At 46.4% G+C, this 14026-nt stretch overlaps 1 protein-coding gene across 1 annotated transcript in view; it reads right to left on the reverse strand.

The window, feature by feature from the left end:
- Nucleotides 1-7696: 7696 nt before the first annotated feature.
- Nucleotides 7697-14026, reverse strand: part of DUSP10 (dual specificity phosphatase 10) — a 28333-nt gene continuing 22003 nt past the window's right edge. Inside the window, exons 3-4 of the mRNA XM_065058566.1 lie at nt 12955-13332; nt 7697-9988 (exon numbers count right to left, since the gene is read on the reverse strand). Of these exons, the coding sequence (XP_064914638.1) occupies nt 9723-9988; nt 12955-13332 (644 nt within the window). The 3' untranslated portion in view covers nt 7697-9722. The remainder of the gene's footprint in view (nt 9989-12954; nt 13333-14026) is intronic.

Genomic DNA, 14026 nt, shown 5'->3' on the forward strand with positions numbered 1-14026 from the left:
CAGGCTGGTACCAATAAAGCTGGTGCAGCTGGCTGCTGGCATTCAGCTGAGACTTTCCTAGCACATGGGGGTGTGCTGTAACATCACAGAATAATAGAATAGTTTGGTTGGAAGGAACCTTCAATGGTCATCTAGTTAAACCCAAGCATTGCCACCTGGGTGAGGGAGGTGATTGTCCCGCTCTGCTCTGCACTGACGCAGCCTCACCTGGAGCCCTGTTTGCAGTTCTGGGCACCACAGGATAAAAAGCATATAAAGCTACTGGAGAGTACCCAGAAGAGGGTTATGAAGTTGGTGAAGGGTTTGGAGGGGAAGCTGTATGAGGAGTTTGGTTTGTTCAGCCTGAAGAAGACTCACAGGAGACCTCATCACTGTCTACAGCTTCCTCACAAGGGGAGGAGGAAGGGCAGGCATCAAACTCTTTTCTTCAGCAACCAGTGACAGAACCCGATGGAATGGCAGGAAGATGTACCAGGGGAGGTTCAGGTTGGACATTAGGGAAAGATTCTTCACCCAGAGGGTGCTGGAGCACTGGAACAGTGCTGGAACACCCCAGGGAGGTGTCACAGCCCCAAGCCTGACAATGTTCAAAAAGAGACTGGACAATGCCCTCAGACACATGGTGTGAACTGTGGAGTTGTTGTATGCAGCAATAGTTCGACTCAATCCTTGTGGGTCCCTTCCAGCTCAGGACATTCTATGATTCTGTGAATCCCCATGCAATGAGCAGGGACATCTTCACTCAGATCAGGTTGCTCAGAGCCCCATCCAGCATGGCCTTGAATGTCTCCAGGGATGGGGCATCTACCACCTCTCTGGGCAACCTGCTCCAATATTTTACCACCCTCATTGTAAAAAATTTCTTCCTCATGTATAGTCTGAATCTCCCCTCTTTTAGCTTGAAACCATTAACCCTTGTCCTATCACAACAGGCTCTGCTTAATGCTGCTAACTGTTCAGTTTTCAAAGCCAGCAGGATATGCACAATTAAAATGAAGAAAACAGATAAGGAAAACACTCCTAGCTTTCAATAGGCATTAGCCTGTCCCAAAAACAAATCTCCTGCCTGCACAATACTTAGTAACCTGCATACCATATGGGTGCAGAAGACTAAATCCCCATATAGCAGCCAAAACAGTGGTGTCAGCACACCTGTGCTTGCCCTGCCACTACGGGTCCTGTCTTTGCATGACTTTCCTTCATCCAGTAGCACCAGGCAGGCAGCTCTCTGCATCTCATGATGCACTGCGCAGCCCCTGCCCTAAGCAGGAATGTTTCCCAAATTACTGTCTGACCCCAGCATTGCCTTTCTCATCTGTGCAGTACCTGGCCCCAGGCTCCTGCTATGAGGATTTCAGGATGATTGCAACAGTACTGAGTGCTGTTAAAGACTCAGGTTCAGTTTTTAAGGGTAGCTCACACAGTCTCTTGAGAGAAAATTTCTGCAAACACATCTTAGGCTGAAGTCACTGAGGACAGCAAGAAAAAGAAAACATGGACTTGGCTTGTTAACAGTGCTCGTTATAGCTTCTGAGAAATCTTTGTGCAGGTGTCCAAGAAGAAAGGGGACAAAGACCACAGAGAAGCACACTATCATAGGCCCTTGGCCCAACAGCTCCCTCTGAATTGCACCCTCTGGCTTTAAAGCTGAGGCTGTAGCGGTATAAAGCCATGCCAGCTGTGTCCAGGGTGGGTGGGGCCAGTTAGCATGGTTCCCACCACACGTGTGCTTATGCTGTGCAGATGATGGTCACCAGCACAGGCAGCAGCCCTACCACTCCCAGAGTGGTGAGACACTGGTGCAATGGTTCAGCGCTCACCAGCATGGCCACCTACACCGCGGGACCTGCCAAAGCAGCATTCTCGCTCAGCCTAAAACTGGGGTTGTACAAACATCCGTGCACACCCCTGTAGTCTCCCAAAATGCCACAAAGCCCCTAATGCCCTGGGTCATCTCTACCCGGCAGCCTGGCCAAGTGGGAGTCCACTCAGGGCTGTGCTGGAAGCTTTTCTCTTCCAAATACGTCGAAAAGAGAAGGCCAGGGCTGGATGCAGGTTTGCTGAGATCAGGGCTATTCTGGTGCAGACAGGCTACGTGCTGCTGATGGGGAGGATTAATGAGCCAGGCTGCTCATCCGTTGCAATTAGAAACAACACTACAACTATTTTGGTGCCGTTTCTCTGCTGAGTACTCAAATGGCTTATCAGCCCCTTCTGTGTCACCATGTAATCATGGCTTTGTTTAATACAAGACAATAAACTGCCATACATATGCATTGCTCTTCGCTTCCAGTTAAGCTGCAAAGGACCATTTGCTAATGCCCATACAGCAGTAGAACGGGGTTTAGTGAATGGCACCAGTAAGACTTCAGTGTCACTTCGTTGAAGCTAAAATCGCTCTCACATTTTCAGTGCATATAGGACAGCTGGACACAATGAGGACCTAATCTGCTTCAGCTCCAAGGAGAAGGGTCTCAGCATCTGAAGCTGTAGCTTATCTCCACATTTATCAGCCTGAAGTATCTCCACATTTATCACCTGAAGTTCTAAGAAATGGTTTTGTGACACTAGTAAAACATGAGGTGTTCTAGCTCCTGGGCTCCATTCCTCACTCAGCTCTGACCACGGACATCTGCCCCAGCTGCAAAATGGGAAGGACAACAGCCATGGGTCTACAGGATGAGGTCTTGCCTCTTGCCTCCACAGTGCTATTTACAAGCATGGGTGATACTTCAGGGCAGAGGAGTCCCCAGGAAACCCAATCCTGTCTTATAGCAAATATACTGTCTCAAACAGATTCTATAGAGTTATAAATATTCAATCTGCATAGATTCCCTGACAAAGGTTACGTATTCATGACTGTGCACCAAATCCTCAATACGCACCAAAAATTCAAAGTAAAAATTGGGCTCTCATTTCAAGCTTTCTGAGATTTTTCACTGGTGCTGCATGGGCAGGAGCTCAGCCGAGTCACCTGGCAGCAACATCCCACCCAGCACACTTGAGTATCACAGACCCAAACCCAGAAGATCCAAGCCCAGAGGCTTTCTCCATAGGTCACACTCCAGCAGGATCAACAGCTGAAGCACAGCTGGACTCCACACCATGACCTGGTGGCCACCACAGCCCAAGGAGCCACTCAAGGAGCGCAGCTGAAAACCCAGGAGGGTTTGGAGAAGGAGCACAAACTGTCAGTGTGCTCCTCGGCACCTGTTCGCTCCCACTGGAAACGAATCCCTGCAGACTATTAATACTATCAGTAACTGCAGAAGTTTTGTCTCGGGTGTTGGAGTATTCCAAGGCAGAGCAAAGCAATGTGAGGCAGATGCACAGTGCTGCATCGAAACTGGATGCCTTGAAAAGAGTTTTCAGATGGATGCTAGCAGGGCAAAGCTTCATTCAGGAGTGTCAAACCTCATAAAACACAAATGGCTCCAGGCAAGCTCCTCAGCACAGCTGCCAATATCTCACAGCTTTTCACGCCAGCATCCCCTTCCATTGCCCCCATGGACTTCAACAAGGGACCAGAACTTGCCCTCGTGGAAGCTGCTGCCTGCACCTCTGGATAGACATTTTCTATCTGCATGTGTCCTGAATCAGAGAGAGATCTTACTAATTCAGTGGCTCTCTGTTCAGAGTCCCTGCACCACAGTCAAACCTCTGTCCATCCTTATAGCAACTTACTACTCTGCTCTACAATGTGATCTTCTTTAAACGCTCCACTGGCACCTGCCAGAAGCGCAACTTGATACAAAACCCCCAAGTGACAGACAGCTCCTTCATCTCTCCATGACAAATAAGTCTTCGTGATAAATCCATGCTCTCCAATGTCACCTCTTATATATAGACAACCAAAGAAGCTAAGGTACAGAAGTGTGAAGACAAGGCATGAGTGAAATGACATTTAACCTCTGGTTTAGTGCTTTTATCTAGCAGAAATAGTTTGTTACATGTTTTAACTTTACTCCTCAACTTATGTTAGGTATTTTTTAAGTGTTTCTATACTGCACTGAACTCTCCCTTTCCCAGACAGAGCAGTTCTTATCCCCAGGAATAAAGCTCTAGGTTATATATTAATAAAGCTCTAGATGAACCCAGCCTTGAGGCAAGAGCTCACAGGCTCTGTACCTGATCTGATAAACATCACAGCCCATGAGCACACCAAACAGATGCACATCTCACAGTGGAGAGAATTTAAGTCAGACTGTTACTGATGAGATTTCTGGCTGCACACTGAGTCCTGTTACAGCTCATTGCACACCTGACAGTCATCCCCACCATGGGCAGGGCCAGCTAGAGACCCACATGATATTCAGCAGGTGGGTTTAATACATAATTTTCTCTCCCCAACAACATCCCTTGTCTCTAGTAATGAGGCAGCTGCAAACAGGAATTGCTGCAGGAGAAGGTCTCAGGCTCTTCTCTCTCTAGGAGAGATGCTGGCTGGATGATATTAAAATCAAACCAGGAGCCCACCAGGGTTCCAGAAAACATTAATTCTGCTGCAGAACACCTTGAAAACGACTGTCTTTAAGTTGCTTTCCTCTAGTCTGAGGAATAACAGGGATGGAAAAGATGGAGAAGACAGCTAAAGCAAGACAAGAAAGGAGCATTGTCCTTCTTAGGGACATGTTTTGGTTCCAGAGTTAGCTTATAGTTGAACTCGATGATCTTAAGGGTCTCTTTTAACCAAAATGATTCTATGACTCTAAGAAAGGAGTCTGCTCCTCTTTCTCATGCTCCACTGGGACAAGAGCCCAAAGAAGGAGTGGAGATAGCAGAAGAAAGAAACCCCTCATCAAAAGGAGCACCCAGTTGAGCAGAGAGATTGATATTGCACCCCGCAGCGGGAGGATGCCAGGGATGGCAGCACGCGAATTGCTCCTGGGAACAGGGCATGGTGTCAGCCACCTCCCTTTGCTGCCAGAAGCAGCATGTTTAGGGGGGGAAAAAACACGGCTCTAATTATTGGCTACTGATGTCAGGCTGTGCTCAAACCATTCCAAACTTGCTCATCTGTAACCTCCTCTGTGGTACCACCAGGAGCAGCAGGCAAACATGCCACAGGAAAGCAGATACCTGCTAATGAATCAGACATCAACCACTTGTTATCTCTCTTTGATCACCTCCTTAACTCAGTCAAGAGATAGCAGGCTTTATTTTTGTCCTCCCTACTGAATCAGCGCCTTCAGCTCCCAGAGGGAACCTGCTGCTGGTAGTGCACACACCAGGAGCCACCTTCACCATAGCCAAGCAGGACCAGAGGCCAAAACACTCCCAGTATACTCAGCACTTTCCCACACCCTTTGTGGCTCCTGTCTCAGTCTCATCAGCTCCTGCTTGTGCTTTGGAACACACCTCTCTACAACCAGCCCTTGGCAGATCTTGTGACCATAAGGCAACAATGCACTTCCTACACGATTGCTTTATCTTGAAACACTCTTAGCCTGGATCTGTCAAGGAGGCAGGAGAGGGACCTTTGATTCATCTTTCCTCAAAGGATGTTAGAACATTTGTGAAGAGGTAAAATCATGGGAAGCCTCAGAAAATCAACTGCCAAGACAAAAAGGGGGATTCAGTTTGGTTCCCAGTGTGACCCAGAAGAACAAAGCATACGAGATATTATACTTTGCACAGGAAGTTAAACAAACTCTCGGCTCTGAAAGTCCAACCTTAAAAGTGAGATAGCTTGCAACATAAATGAACAGTTTTAGCTTCCACAGAAGTATAGCAGGTCTTGACATCCTCACATGCTGACAGTTCACCACTTGGTAGAGTTCCCAGTTTGTAGAGAGAAAGTAAATTCACAACCAGGAGCAGCACTCGCTCTGAGCACCCTGCCTTGCTTTCCAAGTTGGATCTCACGAGATCCTGGTCTCAAGGGCAATGGTCTCACAAACAAGAACTCAGGGCTCTACCCCAAGCTCCTGAAGGGGAGAAATGGAAATTAAGTTATGAGGTAACCAATTTCCCAGCAGCATACCTATTTTAGCACACGTTGCACACAAGCATGCAATGCTGATGCAGAGCAGGGAAAAGCAGGTCCTGTCCTCGCTGACACCCGTATGTGCAAAGACTATCGAATGATTTTCCCAATTTCTGTTTTAACTATGCCCCACCTTGGAGAGGCTAGATGTGTGGTGCAGCCAGCGGTAAGAGCAGAGGATTGGATATCAAGCCTCAATCCTAACCTAAAAAATCAGAAATAACCCTTCTGGAGGCTTCTGTGGAAAAGCAACACTTGTGTCTGCTTCGACTCCTTTGCAACTGTGGCCGCCACCCCTTTAGCTTCACTTCGTCCTAAAATTAGAGGTTTGTTGGTGTTTTTTTTTTCCTGGCTAGGAGCATGTGATGCTCAGACAACAGAGGCTTTCTAGTGATACACAGACACATATTTGCAGTGCATCGTACTGGGTACCGGAAAAGGAGAAATGTACAACACACGTGCTCACGGGCAGAGCTCCCAGGTGGTGTAACACTCATACAAACCCCAACTGAACTGAACCTTTCCTGCCCTCAGACATAAAGATGTCAAGTGATCATTCACTATCCTTCAATAAATTCTGCCTGAAAAAAAACCCCACAACAATAATCAGTGTTTCTCCATAGTCTGTTCCCCAGTGAAGCGATTCCCAGGCTGCCATTCCACAAGCTGTCTTCAGCACGACATCACCCTCCCGAGCTCCTCTCCCCCAGCCCAATCCCATCCCCTCCAAGGGAACTGGTTGGCACAAAGCAGGAGTTTGATCCAGCCCACCTCCGCTACCCACAGCAAACTCCACTCACAGCACCTCACATTGCTCTGCCCCATCATCTCCAAGTTCTTGACACTGAAGACCAAATTCAGGCACTGCTTCTCACCACGATGAGCACAGAAAGGCCGATGGGTTTCTGCAGCGGGGAGTAAACCCTCCAAACTCCACATTTGCACACACAACAGCACTGCTCAGCCTCACCAAGGCAAACGCATTGGATCTTCTGCTGACAGCATCTCAGGGCTGCAGGGGCCGGTCTTAAATAAGACCTAAGCTTAATTAAGCTTAAATAAGAACCAAGTGCAAGAACTTACATGGCTACAAACTTGATCCTGATTCAAGGCAGTTCAGAGGCTGAAGCAGAGAGGATGCTGTCACTTCAGCATGGTGGATTCTTCCTCCCATTGGAGACATTCGCCTCAGGCCATCCAGCACAGGAACCAAGAAAAGAGTAGAAACAGGGAGGACCTGTTGTTGGTCTTCCTTCCCCTCACTCTTAGGGGAGCTGTGTCCCCTTGCTAAATAACCCGTTTTCACTGTGGAGAATCAGCACTATTGTGCAGCGCTTACAGCCACAAACACAGCCCACAAGGACCAACCAGCCCTGCTACTGCTTCTCTAGCAAGAAACAAAGAGGTTTTCTAACCTCCTCCCTGCTATCAAACGACCTGCACCTGCGGTCCATGGAGAACAGCTGGAAGAGACTGAGTCCAAACGCAAGGGAAGGGGAGAGGGAAGGAGACCATCTCTGCTGACAAACCTCCTTCCTCCTGGAACACAAAGGCTCCCGGCCAGCAAACAGTGACTTCTCTCTCCAGCCGCTCTCTCCTTGGCCCCAGGAGCAGTCGCAGTCCAGGAGGTTGTGCTGCCTGGGCAACGCTCGCTGCCAGGGGCATCTCAGCAAAAGGACCAATATTGATCGAAGAAAAAAAAAAAATCAATTCCAGTAGAAAAATAATTTAATAAAGGGATAAGTTTCAAGAAAATATCTGTATAGTAACAACATTTTAAGTAAAATGTCCACAAAAATATACATGTCTAATGTGATTATACATTAAGTTTTCCGACAGGTCCTGTTTTAAACTTGGTTCAGTCCATCTAGGAAAGACCTTCGCTGCTACCAGACTTCCTGGCGTGTATCAGTTTGCACAACAGAATCACGGCAAATGACATTTGTTTTCAATCTCATTTTAGGCTCATACAAATAAACTTTAGAGTTGGTAACAGTTCAGAAGAGATCAGGTTGTACCGTATTATTAAAAAAATAATAATAAATACAAATAAAGCAAAAGTCAGCCACCTAAGGGACACTGTCAGGCAGAATCATCAGCCCTACAATACACACCACACTTAACACCGACACAGCTGGGAAAGGAGGGGGATGAAGGAAAGATGGGCAAGATAGGGGAAAATCCCAGGAGGAACATCCCCAGGGATCACGGAGCTGCTAAAGGAGCGGGCTATAGAGAGACCAGGGAAAAGCACAGGAAAGACCAACATATTTCTAGAAACCGGACAATTTTATAACAAAGAATATAAGATAAATGCAGGAAGATGAAAAGGAATCAGTGGAGAATGTTTATTTCTTATTTTTCCAAATGGCTATTGAGCTGTAGAAATAACACGTCTGTTCCAAAGAGTCCTCGCTAACCGTCCTAATTCAGCTGAACAGCTTCAAACCCGATATACTTCCAGGAGAGAAAAATCCGGTTACAGAAACTGAAGGATGCGAAAGTACATTAGAAAATAAAGAAAACATGTTCCACCAGCAGAGGACAGGAACAAAACACTGAAGAGGAGATGCCAAACAAGAGATCAGTTTTGTCAAAGGGAGATGTACACTGCAACAAAAAACCCAAAACAAAAGAACAGAATGAAAACCCATCCCATAGAAAGAAAATGGAAAATTGCTAAAGAAATAAAAGGACACACATTTTCCAAAAGATTTTTTCGTTTTATAATCAAATTAATTTTTTTTTTTTACATAGACAACTGAAACACACCAATATTTTGTGCGAAAAATATTTTTAAATAAAACTTTGCTCGTTCTTGATTTTTGTACATTCTGATATACATATGTAACAAGGTTTATGGCACTGTAACCAGGATCAAAAATCATATAAAGGAACGAAATAATTGCTCTCATTTCTCCTTTCTGAACCAAGCCAGCTGCCATTGCACTATTAGACTTGAAAATCTATTATCTTATTATTAGTGGGCAGCCAACTGTAATTTGTTTGAACACTCAAAACAAACCCCAAATTATTATTGCACAAGAAGCCAGTGAAGGCATATGGCATAGAGTGATCAAAGTTCTTTACTGTTAAAACCTTACACCCCAAAATAGAAAAATAGAACTGGAACATGAAACACGCCAAATAAACTTTGTTTTTTTCCCTTGTCTAGTTTGAGTCAGGAGTGTGAAAAGTGCCTCGCAGCCTTCTTAAGCTGCTCCAATTTCCTTTGCATTGGTGAGCGTTTAGCTAGGTTATGTTTCGCAAAGCCTTTGCAGAATGAAGGCCCTTATGTTTCACAGAGGTTTCTTCCTGCTTTGTTTTGGCTGTTTGTGTTTCATCTTCAAATTGGGTTTCTTCAGTCTATGAACCTGCACAGACTACTTAGCCATAAACTCTAGGAGTAGCTGGAAAGGAGGGAAAAATAAAAAGGAAAAAAAAAGCCCAATATTTCTTCTTTTCTTCTGATTTTAAAAAGTACTTCTTTTGCTCTGACGCCTCCCTGCTCTGCCAGCATCTGGGACGGAAATCACAACAGCATCCCAAACGCAGCAAAGTTCTTGGATCTCTTTTAAAAACCTTTCCTTACAAAAAAAGGTTTTTATTCACAAAAAGTTTGCCACAAAACCCCCTTGAAAGCTAAAAAGAAAAACCCATAACCCACCCGTCACTGCCCCAATCAGGTGAAGAACAGGTTAACCCCTTCATTGACCACCTTGTCGCAGCTTCGCTGTCACACGACAGTCTCTACGCCGATCAGCTTTGGTGTGAGGATTCGTGGCGTGACACCGTTGTTTAGATCTTCTTCGAACTCCAGTAACTGCCCCATAAAGTTAAGGTTAGGGGAAATAATTGGTCGTTTGCCTTTTACAAATTTATAGGCATCCGTCATGGTCATGCGCGTGTGCTTCATTAAGTACGCGATAACTATGGTGGCAGATCGGGAGACACCAGCCTGGCAGTGGATGAGGAGACCTTTTCCACACTGATGAGCTTCCTCTGGAAATAAGAAAGACAGAAGAAAGTAAGATTTTTGCCAGTTTGTAAAACAGAAAAAGCTCAGTGCACTGAAGTATAACTTAATGTGAGAAGTCCTTTTATTTGATTACAAAACTACTCTGGAAATGAGCTTCAACAGGGCACTTTCCTGTGGTGCATCTACAAAAGCAGGAGCTGGATCCAATTTATACCTTAGCAAGACTTCAGTGCCGGCAAAGAGGCCTCAAATTCTGACTCCTCACTTGCTGCATATCAAGCTCTGTGTGCTTTGACTTGGTCACCTCCAGTGGTGTGAAAAAGGGAATTGCCATCCCCACCTCTTGGCGAATCGAGCACAGCATCGCATTCTGCTGAGCGCTGCCCCTCCAGGGCTTCGTGCCGGGAGCGGCGGGGAAAGGACGAGGTGAGGAGGGAGGGAAACGACACCACACATACACAATCACACGCACACACAGGTTCTCCACCAAGTTACATTGCTTAGAGGGATGCAACCTGGTCAGGATTTAGGGAGGACAGAGCCCTTGGAATTATGTGCTAATAGGACTCAAGAGTGAAGAGAGTCACTACCATACCCATGCTCATCTCCCACAACTTGCTTTCAAAACAGGAGATAAAACTTTCAAGGGGTGACACTTGAACCTATTTATTTTGTTTTAATCCATAAGAGGAGCACAAATTTAGTTTGTGGATTTTGGCATGAATCCAACCCCACCAAGAGTATGGTTCATCCTGCCCCACATGTTCAACCTGTATTGTGAAAGCAGAAATGAAGCCAACTTCCCTCTAGATGTTTTTGCCAGTTAGTGTTTCGAAAAGCTGAAACTCTCTTAACTCATTTTGACACACGTTCCTGAAGAAATGTTGATGGTTCCACTTCCTATGGCTCTAGTCTTACCTAAACCTGGGTTTGGTCATGTTTGCTTTTTTTTTTTTCCAGACATATTTAAAGAAACAGGCCAACGATCTGCTATTCAAATATTTCCAAATCTCAAATGCAATTTAAAGTTTACCCTGAGGAAGGGAAAGCTTTGAATGGTTACTTCCCCAGCTGGCTAAATTTGCTGTGGAAAAGAAACTCTCAATGGAGAAATATTTGTTTATTAAAAACAAAGACATACCCTCAAGCTGTAATTACTAAAAAGGAAAGTAAAATGGGCTTTGAAACACTTTCTAAACCTTTTTCAGAGCAAGGCTGCTTTCTCTGCCCTTGGTAAGGTCATCAGCCAAATGCTCTCTTTTAGTGGTTTGGAGAGCTCTAATCCTGCAGATCATAGGGATGCTGGGTGCACAAACCTCACTCCCAGTCCCACAGGACCTCAGAGCTCTGATGCTTCTTCAGGTAATCTTAGCCTACTGCATCTCCCCATCTTGATGAACTCAAAGTTTAAAGTTTGACTGCAAAGAATCAAAGTGAGGTTCCCTCTCCCTTGCCCTCAAAGAGGGGCATTCACCTTGCCATTCATCAGCAGTCTGCAGAGCCGACAGCCCTACTGGTACAGCTGGGGTTGGGTTAGGAACACTAAGGAAAAACTGGTTTTAAGTAGAGGTCCTTCGGTCCTCAACACTGTAGAGGACAAGCCCAAGGGCTTCTGGCAGAAGCTCGAAGCAGCAAGACTCACTCAAGCTTCAATGCTGCACTCCATCTAAACTGCAGCATAAGCAGTGATTTGCCTATGCACCTTCATGGAAGTTGCATGGCTCTTGCCAACCCACACACAGATGGACAAGGCCGAAGAGCTGTCTCCTTCTGAACAGCAAGAACCTGCCCAGGCAGACAGCACGGACACGTGTTTGGAAGAATACACTGAGTTTGGACCTCCTGCCCTGGGCCCCAGGGCCATGACTGGTGCCCAGTCCTTCCTAAGCCCTGGAGCAACCCCACAGAGCCAGCCCAAGCAGGCTTAGGGTTCAGAGGAGCCACATACCCACACCATAACTCAAAAGCCACAAACACCATTCGAGGGTAGGGAGAGACAGCTCTGTGCCCACTTCACCAAGTCCACCTAGGCTGTGTCACAGCACAGAACTCTCCATTGTCTCATTCATCGCTACTGAGCTTGGAGTATTGGAAATGAGACAAGCCCAGCCTCAGCATGAGAAAAAGAATTATACATCATTTGTGCCCCCCTCCAGCATATTTCAGAAAACCTCTCAGGACACATACGCATGTTACAAAGGCACAGCAGGGAGCTGTGCCCAGAAAGAGGCAAGAGAAGGCCCCCAAAAAGCTTTCAGTATCCTGTGTTGATGCCCTCACTGACCAGTCCTGCCAAAAGAGGCCATCTGGCTCTAGATTAAATAACCAAACAGAGCTGAATATACCCTAAAACACAGCTGAGGGTTGTGCTGTGCGGATTGTAGAGTTTCAGAGCAATGTGGGCAACGCTGCCAGGCTGTTTCTTCTGCAGCCTCCCCAACACCAGATGGAGCTGCATGTCTGTGGTCAACTCTCACACAGCCTACAGGGTTTTGAGGCTTATTAATACAAGTTTTCATCACTATCTACTTATCCACACATACAGTCTGAAGTTATAAGTCTAAGTGTAGAACAAGTGAAGTGTGAAAGTTTGTCAGTTTTCTCATGAAATTAAGTTAGGAAAGACTCAGCCATGATTAAAAATGGTTACTATGAAAAGTTGGCTGGAAGCCACTGTGGAGTCTAGGAATGCAAAAGAATCAGGAAGAAGGGGTGACACCGCTCCCAGTTTTGTGGGGTTTCCTGAATTTCAAGGCCTAGAGGCTAGCACCACTATCAATGGATGAAATTGTACCACCAGGCTACTTAACTGAATGCACTAGAGATGAGAATAAGTAGAAACATGAGATGCTCAGCATTTCTGACAACCTGAACAGAAGTAAATAAGGCCTTACATGGCCTTCAGGGTAGTTAGCAAAGCATAAAATTCACTCCAGATTCTTATAACAGGTAAAAAAATACAGGAGTATTTCCAGTCAAGGGTAATTACCAATGAACTCAAAAGCCTCTTCAAAATACTGCCTGAGATTCTGCTTGTTGCTGTCAGTGGCCGGGAGCCGCTTGTAGTTGAACAGGCCTTTCTCGTAGTGGTACAGGGGCAGGTGGGTGGTCACATTGATCACGTAGCCGATGTTCAACCTCTGCATTTTCTCCAAGTCCTGAGCATCATGCTCGTTTCCGAGGAAGAGGAAGGGCAGGATGGGGGTGAGCTCAGCGTTCTCTATGTCTGGCGTGGTGGGGATGGACTGAGGTAGCGTGGGGGGCACAGCTGATGCGCCGCCCCCTCCTCCCCCCTCTGGGCACTCTTGCAGCTGGAGGGAGTTATCACAGAGGTTTTCGTGGTTCTGCTTGAAACCGCTGAGTCCTCCTGGGAAGAGAGACCAAGCAGATATTTTGGTTACACACCCCAAGGTCAGTGATGCTTTGGACCCACCTTTCTTCACAGCACATGCTGATGCCACCAGGGCTGGAGCTGGTTCTATTGTCCCCACCACCACAGCTATCACAGTGACTGATGCTGGGCACAGCCACCAACAGCAAGGGTGTCATGAATCGATGGCACACATTGCCTTCCCCTCCACAAGGCTGATGGTGCCAAGAAACAGGCTCACAAACATGTCTCTGAGCAACGTCAGCGTGCAGGGGCTGCCTCACCTACGAGCCCATGAGAGAAGGCAGAGAAGAAGAAAAAAATTAGACAAAAGGCATTTTTCCAAGACTGAGAACATTGCCAAAGCTACGAGCAAACAGGCTCACAGCACACCAGAACAGGACGGTGAGCCAGCTGGGACAGTCTTTCAGCTTTACCTGATCACAGCAGATCCACACCCCAGGGGCATCCCCCCAGGGTATCCCCCACCCAGCTCCCCCAAGCAGAGGCATTGCTCTGGGCATCGGTACATACGCATTTGTGCGGCCAGAAGAAAACCGCTCCTTGTAACCTAACAGCAACCAAGGTGCTCACATAACATGTGGCAAACAGTTCTTTTTCTGCCCCAGGTTGCCTGAAAATATCTAGCAAGAGTTATTTTTAGGACATTAATATGGATTGGGAAATGGTT

The sequence above is a fragment of the Columba livia genome, chromosome 3, assembly GCF_036013475.1.
Source record: "Columba livia isolate bColLiv1 breed racing homer chromosome 3, bColLiv1.pat.W.v2, whole genome shotgun sequence".
Lineage (NCBI taxonomy): Eukaryota > Metazoa > Chordata > Aves > Columbiformes > Columbidae > Columba > Columba livia.